Below are 16,597 nucleotides of genomic sequence, written 5' to 3'. Positions count from 1 at the left end.
TGTAAATAACTCCACTTTATGAAAAGCAGCCAGTGTGACTCACGGATACCTCTCTTAACCACAACACATTATTATTTCATGGTCTTTGAAAGAGGGGTCTGTAACGTTGCCTTACACTTTAATGTGGGTGCTCTCTCTGATGTTGTGAAGTACACAGGCCCGTCCTTGTTGCAACTCCTCGCTTGAATTCACAGACACTTCCAAGTGCATAAATAGCACGAGAGACGAGTGTGGTAATGCTCGCGAGGTAATGCTCTGGAACGCCATTGAGGGAGATAACAGCAGGCATGGTTGCGGCTCAGGCTGTCATGGGGGGGGGTCGACTATGTGTGTGTTCTCCAATTGACTTCTCATGGGACATCGCATAGAGGAAAATAACATACGGGTTGGAGTTGTCACTAAATGACCAGCGGACATGATTCAAAGCATCCCAGATAGAATGTCCCTGGCCACTCTTTGGAACGTGAACGAGCCCTTAGAATACAGAGGAGCTAATGGGGACCTATTGGTCATGGCGTATTCAGTGTGAATCTCAATGAGCGTGTCAGTAAGAGCTCTCCATGACCGACAAGGTGTAACCTAGCTGGGATGAGTTGAGCTATACACTGTTTGTCATCCATACCGTTCCTTATTCTATAGCATCAGTCAACACATTTCCATCGAGGATTGGTTTGAAAAAATTAGAAGGAACATGCAACATTGGAATATAACCATAAACAGCAATTTATAAAAAGCATGTTATATGCCCTTTCTCTTCTGAGTCTCTGTTGATCCCTACCGTATGCTATTCCCTGGATAAACTACCCCCAGTCAAGGCTTATGATAAACTCTCCAGTAACTACAGGCCTAATAGTGTACTGGGCCATGGTTGTACTTGATCAAAGGGTGGCTTGAACACGTGGCCCCTGAGCCATTACTGGTCCAGGGGGTTGGCTCCAGAGGGCTCTGCCAATGAATCCGCTTGTCCCCATCCTCTAAACAAGACTCTAGGTGCTAGAATCTGGAACAAAGCCTTGTAACATACACATTAAAATTGAATTGTTTTTTTTCTCTCTTCTCATTCTCAGAAGTAGCACAGTCCTGAAACGTTAAAAGCGTAATGCCAGCTAGATGTTTCATGGTTGCGCCTTTGTAGAATAAAATGTATATGTGTACAAAAAAAGTAAGAACTCCCTGAAGTTGGAGGTAGACAGTTGCTTTTCAAATCCTAGTTTTGGTCCTTTATTTTAGTCAGCAGTGAAAAGCCATGAATACAGAAAATAATAACGACTGTTACAATTCTCAACCACGACCTTCTAGTGTCAGAGAATCTTTAACGCATGGACACAGTACACGGTAATGAAGGTATCAAAAATGAGTTAATCTCGATCATAAAGGAATAAAACAAAAAACATAAAATGTATTCACCAATTACATAAACATATGTGTTTGCTACAGTCCCAATTTACTGTATACATAGGGGGATCATATTCCCAATTATTAGAGAATGATAGTAGTAGAAAGTATACATGACTCAACTGCCAGACATAATGCTTCATAAAGTATGCACAGAGGTACAAGCAATAAATACACACATTAGGTTAAGCCTTACAGCTACGCAAAGCAGATGCAGAAAAAGCAGGTTTGCTATTCTTAGCGAGCAATGAGAGAACAGTAAAAAATCATGAAATTCAGAAAAGAAACACAGATTTTTTTTTTCTTCGCTTAGAAAAAAGTCTGGTAAATTTTATGGGTCCACCAACATTTTTACATAGTATGCACAGTTATCAAAATACAGACAAAATCATCCCAGAAAATCCAGACAATCCTAAAATCTAGTGGAGGAGCAGATTGCAGTTCTGGGATCTTTCTGGTATTATGTGCAAGCAACTATTTTAGACATTTTTATTTTTACAAAACCCATGCAAAATCTACAGGTAATATGCATTCTGTGGCTGACAGTTTTTTCCTTCCCAAACAGTATAGTTGAGGTACGCATTCTTATGCATTGTACTTACATTTAGGTCATCCTCCTGATCATTTGTATTTCTTATATTATTTTTATCTGTTAATGATTGTTTTCCAGTCCACCAAATTATTTTAGACATGCATTTTAAAACACAATATTCCCTTAAAGGTATTTTGACATTATCATTCTACAAATGTTTGAGGACAACCTATTACAATACTAATCTTCTTCCGTATCTGATGTTGGGAATGTAAACTGTCCGTTGAGCCATGTCCATTGAGTAAAGTGTAACAGCTCTTGTGGCATTCTAATAACTCGACGTGCAATCTGCCATTTAATTGTTCTGAATTGGTTGTGCAGAGGTAGAACCTTTTAGAAAGCCTTCATTTTTGGGGTTAAGTGGGAGAATCCTTTTTTTTTTTTTTTGTTGAAAGACGCTGTGTCCTTATATTTGGTGTGATAAGACTATTATGAATGTTGTCTTCAAGTCATTTTGCTGACTCCATCAAAGTACATAAGGGATAAGCTTTGTTCCTGGGCCCAGCACCCTCTTGAAGTGGAACTGGCATGACTGTGTGTGTAAGGTGTGTTTGGTTATGCATGTGTGTTTGGTTATGTATGTAGTAGTGCGCTAAGCTCTAGTAGCCAACTTTTTTGGCTTGGCACAACACTTGAAAACAACATATATGCACAGTATGTTTCCATACATACGCACAAAGCAGACACACACTGATAGTTAAAATACAATACAACTCAGTCAGTTATTTGACAGTATCTGTTTTTCTGCATCTGAAGGTTACCATAACAAGGACCAGGAAAGCTGGCAGACCAAAAACACAGGACTGTGTGTGTGTGTGTGTGTGTGTGTGTGTGTGTGTGTGTGTGTGTGTGTGTGTGTGTGTGTGTGTGTGTGTGTGTGTGTGTGTGTGTGCCTTTGAAAGGGTTTGTGTGTGTGTCATTTCTAGAGTGTCTATCCCATAACCAGAGGCAGAATTTTGTGTAACTTTGGTTTGACTGAAAACGGAAATGACCATTAAAGCAACCCCATCCACTTTTCTACATGACATTTATCTGACAGAAATGAAATATATATTTTTTGACAATCACTAACTTCTGTTCCTGCCACTAGAATCCCAAATGTGATATACAAGGTTCCTACCCTATACAGAATGCAGTGCAGTTAAAGATAGCTTCTCCTATGCTACCACTGACTGTATCTATATAGTTAAGAAGCTATGAATTAGACAATGAAGTATTTAAACTATAGAATAAAGCAAATATCCCATAGAAAAGGCTTCTTTTCACCTTTGATATCCCTCTTCTACAATGGCTATATTATTTGCTTTTACGTGATAACCAAGCCACATCATTTCATATCAACTTGAAATTATGACTTATTTGGCTTTACTAGATATTTTAAATGTTTGGTTACTATGTTTTCAGTTTCGGTTTTAAACGCGGCTCTAAACAAACCGCACGGAAATCAGACATGACATATTTGACAGTCCCACTGAACATTACATATTCACTAGATTAGAGAAAACTATGACATGATGGGTAATGGAAAATCAAAAACAAAAACAAAGAAATCAAAAATCAAAAACAATCTTCACAACAACACAATTTTCTGCACTTCCATTGAACACGCAAATGTTCATTTTGGTCATGATCCACTTTTACAGTAGAGCTGCTTTCTACCAGTCCCTATCACATAGCCTGTAGTTACATATCACATCTCCTCTCCTCTCTCGCCCTAAACTCCAAGTGGACACTACAAGTTATCAAATTACACATCAAAATCTTTTTTCTATTTTTTTTCTTGAATCATCTTTGTACAGGGCTAAATGAAACGATCCCAGAGGTTATTTAGAAGGTAGTTTGCGGAAAGCTTCTCTTTGTACTAGTTAAAGTCACAGAAGGCTGACCAAAGAGTCTGGTGGCTTCTGTCTAAGCTATTGGCCATTGATAGTGTTGGCTTTGGTTTCTAGCTGTTGCCTGTGACTGTTTGCAGGTAGACAAAGCTTTAGAACAAGGAGGTAAAAGAGAACAGCAGAAGAAAATGCAGAAATGCATTTCTTTCCCGTATTGGTTGGTGCTTTACACAAACAGTTACGTTTTTTCAAACTTAATGTCACGTTAATTACTTTTCATCACAAACAGGTTCAGACTGGAAGCCTACTTTTTTGACAGCTGCAACAGTCTTGATACCGTGCTTCTGTTACTGTTGGGAAATAGGAAATGGCATTTACAGTTGGTGGTGCCAGAAATCAGAATACAAAAAGTAGAACGCAAAAAGAAGAAAAAAAAGAAAATACAGTTTTTTTTTTAGAATTTTTGCAACATACAGGCAGTGACACTAATTTCTGATACTACTCCTGTGCAAATGATGGACAGAGCAACAACGTTTGAATTGAACCAGCAATTGTTTCTAACATCAACAACTACTGTGAGGGTTTTTTGATATTCACAAAATTAAACATCTTTTTTTTGGCAGTATATGAGGCCGTTAGCTTTCTACAGAACGGGTTTCCAGACTCGTGTTTTTGTCGTTTTCCGTCCATGAGCCTCTGTGTGTGTCTGTGTGTATGTAGTGGCCAAGCCATCTTAATGAAACAGGTCTGAAAGTCGTTTTAAAAACCAGACATCTCATGCCTGTCATGTTCAGTCAGGGATCCCATAGGGCTGCAACAAAGAGTTCCTTTGGGCCTCGTCTTCCGGATGCATGCTCAATAAATACTCCAGTCCGCGGGTCGGGAGGGAGGAGAGTCAGCTATGGTCTGTTCTGTTGGTTCTGTTTGGTTCTGGGTGAGGAGTGGTTCTGGTTCTAGCAGGTTCTAGGACAGCCTGTGAGGAAACAGGTAGGAGGACAGTGTGACGGAGGTGGAGGGAGGGGCCTGTAGTAGTGGGAGGGACTCCAGTAGTCACTCCAGGTCATCTGATAGGTTGCCTTCCTCCAGCTCCCGGTCGTCGTCTAGCTCTGGGCTGTGGTTGGCTGTCGTCACCAGCGACATCGGACAGTCATCGTCGTCCATGTTCAACGGCTCCTCCTTGACGTGGATCGCTTGCCTGGAAAGGAATTTATGAAATATGTTGTAAATTATTTTATATGTAAAGACACATGATATCCGAGTAGGAAATTGATACAGTTCCACCAGTGTGCCTGAGTCCCATAGTCCACCCAGGTAGAAGCTACTGCTATACAGTGGTGAATGTGTGAACTCCAATACAATTAAACACAAAAACTATGATTGAAGTGAGAAGTTAGGCTGGGTTAAAATTAAAATGAGTGCCACAAACCTGTATTTCACCCATGCACTACCAAGGTGTTTGAGCACACAGCTTTGAACTAAACCTGTCTCTCTGCCTGTCCGGTGGTTGGTCAGTGAGCTGCAGACAGGGGTCTACAGTGGCAGTGAAGTCAAAGAGATCCTCTTATGAATATCTGAGTTGTTTGCGTACAAGGCTCTAGGGTATCAACTCTTCACCCTGGTCACATATTTTATCATGGTGGTATTTGTTAAAGGTAATTAGAAAGATCGTGAGGGAGAAGCCCCTCAGCACAATTAACAGGGGGTGAACCAGAAAAATAAAATGAATTAATCACTCAAATAGCCTCCCTCTTTTACAGAATGTATCCTCAATATTTATTTGTATTTTATTTAACCTTTATTTAACTAGGCAAGTCAGTTAAGAACAAATTCTTATTTACAATGACGGCCTAACCCTCCCCTAACCCGGACGACGCTGGGTTAATTGCGCGCCGCCCTATGGGACTCTCGATCGCGGCCGGTTGTGATACAGCCCGGGATCGTACCCGGGTCTGTGGTGACGCCAGCCTTAGACCGCTGCGCCACTCGGTCCCCCAAAGATATTCCATATAATAAACCTACAGTATGTCTTTTTCAGAGAAAACAAAACATTTTGATGGCAATAATTGAAATCAGCCTGAATTATCATAAATAAATCAAAGCTGGCATTACGTTGCTAAACAGCACGTAACAACAACCATAGTATATGTGAAACGATAGTTCAACATGAAACATCCCTTCCACTCTAAGCAATTGCATCAACATTTTTATGACAAAAATTGCAAAATGGCTTATACCCAGACATGGTTGGCCATCAAGAGTTTACTGATGACACCTGGTTGACTTAAAAAAAATTTAAAAAAAAAAATAAAATATATATATATATATATATATATATATATAAAAACACACTGCAGACTAAATAATGGAGAATTTCTCATCCCCTCTAGTCCCCTGGAGCAAGGGGAGTCAAGCTTTTTTTTATCTGGTTAATAGAAAGCGCAGTACGTCGTTAATATGCAGGGGCGTGCATGTTGCTCCTCCAGAGGCAAAACCTGCAGCTAGTCTCCGCCATTAATCAGCTTCAGCCCCGGCAGTTCAGTCGGACATACATGATACACGTTTTTAACTCTAAATGGATGAAAATCTTTAGCCACTGTCAATAAAGGCAGTGGGAAAACACTGAAACACCGGACCGAGTGGGGAAGTGGGGACGTTTCCCCTCCTGAACAACAGAGAGAGTATGGGGCAGAAGTGTGTGGCTACTAACAAGAATAATAATGCTGTCACACACAAACAAGGCTTAACATGATCCGGGGCCCTACTCAGGGAAAGGGTTTGTGGTGCGATGATAAATCTGACAAAACCTAATTATTTTTGACACGTCAGATGCATCAGGGAATCCCTGTGGACTAAGAGGGGAGAGAGAGAGAGAGAGAGAGAGAGACAGAGAGACGAGACAGAGAGAGAGAGAGGAGACAGAGAGAAAGAGAGAGAGAGAGAGAGAGAGAGAGAGAGAGAGAGAGGAGACAGAGAGAGAGAGCAAGAAAAATCCTTATCAAGTACTCTCTGTATTAGAATGTGTCTGGCAGCCATCTCCTGGGTTGCCTTCATCAATGGCAGGAGGAACTTTGAATTTGAAAATAATTTTAAAAGGTACAGATTACTTTAATATTTATAGCAAAATAAATTCATATTCAGATGTGGTAGCTCGAAGGAGAAGCTTTGCCTTTCCAGGATGCTAGGCGGTGTGATGAATATTTCTGTTTCCTTCTCAACCCACACACTCAAGAGGAGAAACCAGAATAAACAGAACTCTCCCCTCCAGGTGGCAAGAGGGGGATGGAACGATTCTCGGGGATTCATTTCTATACACTCTTTCTAGTTATCTGGTAACACGTTTATTGAACTGAATTTGCCGTCGTAAATAAAAACAATGAACAATATTCATATTCAGAGCTACCACTCTAATCAACAGACATATGTTTTGATATGAAGTGTTTGATATCTCTCCCAATTCATGTTTTTACACAAAAAAAACATATACAGTGCCATCAGAAAGTATTCACACCCCTTAACTTTTTCCACATTTTGTTGTGTTACAGCCTGAATTTAAAATTGGCCTACACACAACACCCCATCATTTCAAAGAGGAATAATGTTTTTAGAATTAAAAAATAAATACAAATAAAAAGCTGAAATGTCTTGAGTCAACACCTTTCTTATGGTAAGCCTAAATAAGTTCAGGAGTAAAAATGTGCTTAACAAGTCACACAATAAGTTGCATGGACTCACTCTGTGTGCAATAATAGTGTTTAACATGCTTTTGAATGGCTAGTTCATCTTTGTACCCCACACATACAATTATCTGTAAGGTCCCTCAGTCGAGCAGTGAATGTCAAACACAGATTCAACCACAAAGACCAGGGAGGTTTTCCAATGCCTCAAAGAAGGGATATTGGTAGATGGGTATTAAAAAAAGCAGACATTGAATATCCCTTTGAGCATGGTGAAGTTATTAATTAAACTTTGGATGGTGTAACAATACACCCAGTCATTACAAAGATACAGGCGTCCTTCCTAACTTAGTTGTCGGAGAGGAACGAAACCGCTCAGGGATTTCACCATGAGGCCAATGGTGACTTTAAAACAGTTACATAGTTTAATGCCTGTGACATGAGAAAACTGAGGATGGATCAACAACATTGTAATTACTCCACAATACTAACCTAAATGACTGAGTGAAAAGAAGGAAGCCTGTACAGAATAACAATATTCCAAAACATGCATCCTGTTTGCAATAAGGCACAAAAGTAAAACTGAAAAAAATGTGGGAAAGAAATTAACTTTATGTCCTGAATACAAAGCGTTATGTTTGGAGCAAATCCAACACATCACTGAGTACCGCTCTTCATATTCAAGCATGGTGGTGGCTGCATCATGTTATGGGTATGCTTGTCATCGGCAAGGACTAGGGAGTGTTTTAGGATAAAAATAAACGGAATAGAGCTAAGCACAGGCAAAATATTCTTTCACTTTGACATTACAGAGTAATTTGTGTAGATCGTTGACAAGAAATGACAATGAAATCAATTTTAATCCCTCCTGGTAACACAACAAAATGTGGAAAAAGTCAGGGGGTGTGAATACTTTCTGAAGTATATTGAAATCCTTGGTGATCTCCCTCAAGCTTTGTAATAAATCATTTGTATTTAACATGTTACAACAAACATGCTACATTGACGATATTCATCTTAACGGGAGACAAATGAGGCAGGACCAGATGGTGGTCAGTAGCACAGCAATTTTTTAAATAAAAAAATACAAATGAAAATGTAAGCTTTATTTAACTAGGCAAGTCAATTAAGAACACATTTTTATTTACAATAACGGCCTACCCCGGCCAAACCCGGACGACGCTGGGCCAATTGTGCGCCGCACTATGGGACTCCCAATCACGGCCGGATGTGATACAGCCATTAGACACCCAGCAGCACAACCCTTTCTCCTCATCATCACAGGCATAGCTCATAGCTTTCATTTGTATTCATTATAAACCACTAACATGCTTGTGTGGTTGGAGAATGAAAAAAAGAAAGGAGAAAAATGATTAGTCCTCGTTGTGGCTTTACACTGTATTAGAGAACCATTGGATGAGTCATTTATACGTTAATGGCTAGCTGGCATTATGAAGTCTGGACTAAATGCCTAGGCTCTGTGTCTGATAAATACCAGCTATGTGTGTGTGCGTGAAGTTCGTGTGTGTGTGTGTGTGTGTGTGTGTGTGTGTGTGTGTGTTGTGTGTGTTGTGTGTGTGTGTGTGTGTGGTTCATAAGTGCATCTTGGACAGAGACTCATCACCATCACTGGCAGATTATGATCACTGGTAATCACGCTCTGTATGAGGCATGGCAGGGATGCAAATAACATCATTAGCTATGTGTCGTATGGTAACGAGGGGCGGGGGACGATCAGAGGACAGAGTGACACACATGATAGCATCTGAACATGGATCATTTACGGTTATCAAGGAGTGCGGAGTGATATACAGTACATACAACAACTTTATGGCCTTACATAACAATGCAACATAAAAAACTAAGGATTTTGGGTCAATTTTTTCACAACTTTTACAATGTGATACTGTGGTCAATATGCGTACATTTTTGAAAGTCTAAATCTCTTTTATTCAAAGTGAAACGGTTTTTACTGAAGTCCTTAAGCAGCATCCTACTATACTGTAATTCTAGCTAGCACATCTAGTTCCTGTCTTTTTTAGTCTTTTCTTCCTCTTAAGCATACCCTTGAGGGGACACACACACACATAAATGGTAACATGCCTGGAGCTATCTGAGGCGCTGTTTGGCTGATAGCATTAACCTCCAGAAGTGGGGGAAAAAGGTTTGTCTAATTGTTCGATTCACTTGGTTTCTGAAGTTTCCCTGCTCTCTCCTGAGGACCGGCTGGTACGCCGTGTACTCTTTAGTTAGTGTTACTCTCCCTTCATTATTAAGTGCATCCCAGAGAACCCACTCATAAAAACACATTTCTTCCATTTTGAGGATGTTGCGGCCGTGTAAAGGCGGAGAGCGGTAGTGGAGGCAGCCTCCACAGCACCCCCTCGCACTGAGGCAAGGCCGTCTGAGAGAGAGTCTCCTGTTCTGTCCGTTATTAAAAGTTAAACAGCCTGGGGGAGTGGATACACAGGGATTCTGTCTGGCACTGCAGATATGCCCCACTTAACCCCCCCCCACTCTGGCCCATTTCCGAAAGGAATAAACACATCCAAACAAATTAATGTATGGGTTCGGCCAGTTCCTCTCAGAAAAGTCAGTCCCCTTCTTCGATACGGAACTGGCTTAATTCCCGGTGCTACTCCAGAGATGGCTAGCAAGTTAGCTACTGTGGCTGGGCTTGCATCATTGATTTCAAATGGGGGGGCGGGGTGAGGAAGTGTGTGGGGGATGGAGGAAGTAGTAGCTTCACATACAGCGCCCTTGGTGATCCATTTCCTATCTTTGGCTAAGTAAACATGGACTACAGTGACACGTGTGACATCACTGGTTAGAGGGAGAGCACATTTGTAACATACACATTCCTGAAATCCACATGACATACATTTTTAATGGCCCTCTTTCTCTCTCTGGGCTCCATTAAAAAAGATAGAGAAGGCAAAGATTTTTAAGTAATTAATGATACAGTTAGCTGCTAAATATTAATATGGACGGTCTTGAATAAAATATGACATCTAAACCCCTACAATGCAGACATTGGAGTAATTCAACCCGAATGTGTAATTATCTTCTTTTTATAGGTTATAACTGTTACAACTGACAGCCATGTATGTAAAGCTCACCTCAGGTGTGGCATAATGTGTCGTTGAAATGAAGATTTCTTTGAGCCGCCAAAATACGCTGTTAATTTAGTACTAAAATCAAATTAGTCCCCAAAAACCTCCCACTATGTTATAATCTAGTAAAGACTATTAACAAGCTACGATGCTAACAAAAGACAGCTATGGGGAGAGTGGGGATCCACTGTTGCTACTGTATCATCTGGTACATGGAACGGAGGGGGAGGTCTGTCACCAACTCTCCCTCTGTGTTACAGTGAACACACTGAGGTAGATGTGTGTGCAGGCGTTAATGCGTAAGTGTGTGTGCGTGCATCACCACCAACGAGAAGCCACTGAGTGCTACTTACATGTGTGCCTGTGGGGAGTATCCTCCAGGGCTGCTGTGGCCGTTGGTGTCCAGGTGATCCAGCGATCCATTCAAGTCGGACTGGAGCAGGCTTGGGGGGCTGCTACCCATCATTCCTGGGGGGCTGCCACCCATCAACCCATGGGGGCTCCCGCCCATGAATCCATGTGGGCTACCACCCATCAATCCATGGGGGCTACCGCCGAGCATACCAGGGGGGCTCCCGCCCATTAGACCAGGAGGACTGCCTCCCATCAAGCCAGACGAACTGCTGTTCATCAGACCAGGGTTCCCCAGCAGAGGCAGGGAGGTCTCAGCCAGCGCAGCCTGGGGGAGGAGAGGGAGGGGAGGGAGGGAGGGAGGGAGGGGGAGGGAGGAAGGAAGGGAGGGAGGAAGGAAGGAAGGAAGGAAGGAAGGAAGGAAGGAAGGAAGGAAGGAAGGAAGAAGGAAGGAAGGAAGGAAGGAAGGAAGGGGGGGAGAGAGGGAGGAAAAGAGTGGGAGAGAAAAGGGGGAGGTTGATAGAGAGAAGGGGTGGGAGTGAGCGAAGGGAGAAAAGGGAAGAGAGAGAGAGAGAGAGAGGGAGAGAGAGAGAGAGAGAGAGACGAGGAGAGAGAGAGAGGAGGAGAGAGAGAGAGAGAGAGAAGAGAGAGGAGAGAGAGAGAGAGAGAGGAGAGAGAGATGAGAGAGAGAGGAGAGAGAGAGAGAGAGAGATGAGAGAGACATGAGAGAGAGAAGAGAGAGACAGAGAGAGATGAGAGAGAGAGAGAGAGGAGAGAGAGAGAGGAGCGAGAGATAGAGGAAGAGAGAGAGAGAGAGAGAGAGAGAGAGGTGGAAGTTAGAGACAAAAGGGTATTCAGATTATAGGCCATCATTGAGATAAACCTCACACTTTAAAAAAAATTCCACACAAAAACTATCTTTTCGTATTTGTTTCAATAGTCCATTGTTGATATTGTCCCCAAAATGTTTTGCATGTCAGCAATCATATTTCAAGATATATCACTTTCAAAATACAGATAATACTAGTAAAGTTTTGGGTGGAGTTTTCCTTTAAGACAATTACTGGATGCTTTCTAGAGGCTGTAAATGACTAATGATCGGATAGTTGGCAACCATCGCTGGACAGTTTTCACTGATGGTTTATTCGACTCAATATAACTCCACACAATGAAAGATTTTTGATGTCACATTTATCACCATGTTGGCTTTCGATGACTATTAAACAGACAAAAAACTTTACCTCCAAAATAAGATAGAACTCTTGACACTTTTGCCTCCTGCGCATTAAAGTTATATTTGCGATTAAAATTGTACGTTTTGGCTATGAGCACCTTGCTGGCTGGCCCGACAGTATGAAGCCAAATCATTTATGACAGCTTGGATAAATATTAATGCAAATGCATTTGCATTTGCTGCGGCTGCTATCAATCTGAGCCTGTATTCAAGCTGGAGAGAGAGAAAGAGCTGGTTCCTGCACTAGCCACAGGGTGGCCTCCATTCTCACTGATCTCAACCAGACAGACGGAGAGAGAAGGAGAGAGATGGAGGAGAGTGAGACCCTCCACTCAACTTTAGCCACTTTCTTCTGCATCTCCCTTGCTGACTATGAACACGCAATACAGTAGGCGGAGGTCTTAAGAACTACTTCCATTTAACCACACAGAAACCACACACATAGACAGCTGTAGGCTATAGTACCCATAATACAATGGAGGGGAATCAAGTCACATTTTGTCTAGCGTACAGGATCTGACAGAGCACTCGCAGGTTAATACTGGGTGTTTACCTGTAAGCTGGCGTTTAAAGCAGCTCCATAGCCCAGGCTGGAGGGAAGGTTCTTCACAAGCGTCGGGCTTCTACACCAGGAAACACAAATACACAAAACAGTTTGAAATAAACATTCTTATTTTTACAAAATGGCATATTCAAACATAAAAAAAATAGATATCTAACATCATTGTAAAATACCTATTTCTCCTAATAGCTGTGACATTAAATCACTTTAGAATGAACGGCAGCCCTTGAACAGAAACCATATACTGTACTACAGTGATATTTAAATGGCTGATTATTAGTGGTAATACGGTACAGGCCCTAGGACTAGGTGGGGAGTTAGAGTGACAGTTCTGCTCTAACGTACCCTGTTATCTTCTGAGACCTGCGTTTCTGGTACTCCATCTCATCCACCGTCCACACGGCCCCCTTCACGTTCTCCACACGCACAAAGCACTTGTGCAGACTGAGGTTGTGGCGAACGGCGTTCTACAGATGGAAACAAGGAGAGAAAGGTCATGGAAAGAGTCCATTTTTTTCCCTCTTTTTTATTATCCACCTAAGGAAGGAAAGAAACGAAGGGAAATAGATTTTTTTTTTTTAATTCTTAACGTTCACGCACCATTGATTTAATTAGTAAAAGTGAGCGAGTACGAATGCACTTACAAGTCACACACAGTACATATCAATCAGAGTAAGTAGGCTGAAAGGAGGTAATCAGCATAGCGAATGGCTTTTGGTGACAGAAGTGGTAATGCTGTGGTGATAATGGTGATGTCAGTAGCAAGCAGCAGCAGGCCTCAACCCTCTGCTCTAGTCTTAATGGCAGTATCTTAAGAAGATGACAGTATCACAGATTTGAGGCCCTTCCCATCCGGTGGCTAACCGCTAACCCGGTGATAATATGAGGTGTCGAGGATAAGAGGAGGAGGAGGGTTGGTGTGAGGTGGTTTTGGAGTTGGCTGACAAGGATTACATTTTACATTTTAGTCATTTAGCAGATGCTCTTATCCAGAGCGACTTACAGTAGTGAATGCATACATTTCATACATGTTTTTTTTTCTTTCTGCCCCCCCGTGGCAATCGAACCCACAACCCTGGCGTTGCACACACCATGCTCTACCAACTGAGCCACAGGGAAGACCCAGATGTCTACTATATCGAAATAGTCTGTGCATGGAGTCAAACGAATGATCAGATCTCGACACCTTTTTGTTGTAATATTGTCACATATCCTTAAAGCAAAGTGCTGCTATCAAAATGACCTGCGATATGCATGCGTTAACACACGTATGCATTACTGCATGTATACGCAAACATGAAACATATACAAAAAAAGAAAATCAACAAAAGAAATACAATATTCTTCCCCAACATTCCAGATAAATCATAATCAAAACATGCATCAAAAAGCCTACAAATAATAACTTTTTCTTTAATATCGCCGCTTTCACGTGCATTCATTTTCCCAACGAGGTATACCGTTTTTTCCCTTTAAGAAAAGAGATTCTCTAAAGAAAAGGGAAAAAAACAGCCCATAAGCAGATCTTCGCATCTGACCTGAAAATCCCAGGATTTGATTGATCTTAATGCCCATGGCTTGTGAATATGATCATTTTAATATTAATGAGAAAATGAGCAGTTTTATTATGCATGCTATACAGTTAGATCTAATAAGCTGCTGGGGAGTGAGGAGCGGAGTGGAGGCGGAGATCCTCCAGTCTCAGAGCTGATGAGACCAAGCTCAAATATTAAATCACCTTTCATTTCTTTTTTTTCTCTTCTTTTTTTTTTAAAGTTCTCTCAGTTAATCAAACGACAAGCCCGTCACAGATCATCCCTCTAACGCCTTACAAAAGAAATGTGGGAGCTCAAAATGTAAATATATCACCTAGGTTATTGTGAAAGAGAGAGGGACTGAGCTATTTCTAATGCCCATTGTGCCCACTTCTCTATATCATGACCGGGCCACGAAAAAAATAAAGTGTGTGTGTCAGAGAGAGAGAGAGAGAGAGAGAGAGAGAGAGAGAGAGAGAGAGTGTGTAATGTGTGTGCTGGTTAATGACCAGTTAGTGATAAAACAATTGACTAAACAAGTAAAAAAAAAAACACACAGGACTGTGTGACAATCCGGAAGAGTCCGGAGTCTTTTGCAGCACACCCTTGTGGATCAGTAATCACACGCCGACATCATTTGCATCCCAAATCCAAATTAATTCACTTTGCTAAACCTAGTGCTCTGATATGCTTTGCATGCTGATGAGAGGTGGATGTACCCTGATCCCCCCCCCCCCCCATCCTCTCCTTGTCCTGAGTATCCACAATGGCCACTGGCTCTTACTGGCTAACGAATTATGCTTAAGGTGGGTGAGAATAAAACACTGATACATGTAGTGTTGGGGTAGAGGGAGGGAATATACTTATCAGCAACACACACACATTTCCCCCCAAAAAACAGATGCATCAAGAAGAGATTTTGAACTGTGTTGGAGAGGCAGGCAATGAAAGTTGTATAGGACATAGATACAAATGAGTCCTTTTGTCCTGGTAAATGAAGTGTGTTCTCTCCCTGACAGGCTAATTCTCACTTTGGGTCTCCTTTAGTTCCGGCTGAACGGCCATAACCCCTCAGTCGGACACGCGGCCACCAGCCCGCCACTATGAGCTATGGTGTGTGTATAGGAGCACACGGGCCAGACACTAAACACAAAACCCCCTGCCACAGCCCCAGCCTCCCTAGGCAAACAGCCATCTTTCAGACTAATTAACCAATGATATGCAAGAGAGGCTGGGTGGGTGTGGGAGGAGGGATGGAGAGGGAGAGAGAGGAAGAGAGAGAGGAGAGAAAGATAGAGAAAAGAGGAAAGCGAGATAGATAGAGAGTGAGGGGAGGGACAGGAGGAGAAGTAATATGGTGCATGGTAACAAAAGGTGCTGATGATTGAGTGGCTGTATTGTAATTAGCGTGCCAGGCCCCACTCCTCCCCACTGCACCAAATTAGAAAACGATATCAGAGGCAGAATTATTCTTTCACTTGTCATCTGAGAGAAAGAGGTTGGAAAAATTCACTCTATTCAAGAGGTCAGGTTAAAGAGAGGGGAGTGGGATGCTAATCTGTGTGTGTCAAGTAAATAAATGTTCCTCCAAGCTTTTCTTACTGCAGGTATGGCACAAAGAGATGTCTCTAAATGAGGAAGTAGTGTACTCTAAGGCTGTAAGAGTAGGTTCAGGGTAGGTACCTTCCAAGTAGCTGCGTTGCGTCTGAAGTAAGCGAATGTGCGCGTGAACCAGCTGTAGATTTCATTAAGCGTTAACTGCATGTCGCCCGACTCCATGATACCCTGAAATGAGATGACATCAAATAATGGTTTACTAACTAGGCAGCATGACACACACTCTCAGAGCTGCCTGTGATTCAAGCAGCAATTAATTTAAATCTAATCAGGCAAAGTTAATTCATTTTTTTTCTCCCACTCACCTGCCTTATGAGGGTTGCATAAGTAAATGGCGGTCTGACATCGGCATTCTTATAAAACTCATAGTTTGGGGCGATCTCTGGAAAAATAAATACTGTGTCACCACCTGAAATAATTGGTAAATTTTATTCCTCAAGGTATTGGAATTAGTTCAGGGTTTCATCAAATTAAAAGCAGGAGAGAAAGAGAAGAGAAGAGGGAGGGCAGCACATATCAAATCAGCATTTTCCATGTCTAACAAAATATAATTTATATTAATCTCTCTCATGAGAATTCTTAAACACTAACGCATCCATATGAAATTAGATCAATGTAGATATTTTGTATGAACATTAATCATTCATGCATATTTTATACTAAATACCAGAGTAAATATAAACATCAAAGAC

General features: G+C 41.7%; 1 protein-coding gene across 15 annotated transcripts in view; it reads right to left on the bottom strand.

The window, feature by feature from the left end:
* Positions 1 to 1,193: 1,193 nt before the first annotated feature.
* Positions 1,194 to 16,597, bottom strand: part of foxp2 (forkhead box P2) — a 121,770-nt gene continuing 106,366 nt past the window's right edge. For 7 of the 15 annotated variants that reach the window (XM_029760868.1, XM_029760873.1, XM_029760878.1 and 4 more), the window contains 6 exons: positions 16,211 to 16,314; positions 15,972 to 16,073; positions 13,099 to 13,220; positions 12,745 to 12,820; positions 10,960 to 11,285; positions 1,194 to 5,014 (listed from right to left, as the gene is read on the bottom strand). In XM_029760868.1, coding sequence (XP_029616728.1) covers positions 4,870 to 5,014; positions 10,960 to 11,285; positions 12,745 to 12,820; positions 13,099 to 13,220; positions 15,972 to 16,073; positions 16,211 to 16,314 — 875 coding nt within the window. In that variant the 3' untranslated portion in view covers positions 1,194 to 4,869. The remainder of the gene's footprint in view (positions 5,015 to 10,959; positions 11,286 to 12,744; positions 12,821 to 13,098; positions 13,221 to 15,971; positions 16,074 to 16,210; positions 16,315 to 16,597) is intronic. The other 8 variants (XM_029760876.1, XM_029760877.1, XM_029760883.1 and 5 more) reach the window with 4 other exon arrangements.

The sequence above is a fragment of the Salmo trutta genome, chromosome 8 (assembly GCF_901001165.1).
Source record: "Salmo trutta chromosome 8, fSalTru1.1, whole genome shotgun sequence".
Taxonomy (NCBI): Eukaryota; Metazoa; Chordata; class Actinopteri; order Salmoniformes; family Salmonidae; genus Salmo; species Salmo trutta.
Note: the sequence above shows the minus strand (reverse complement) of the source record. Positions and strands in the feature narration are given on the sequence as shown.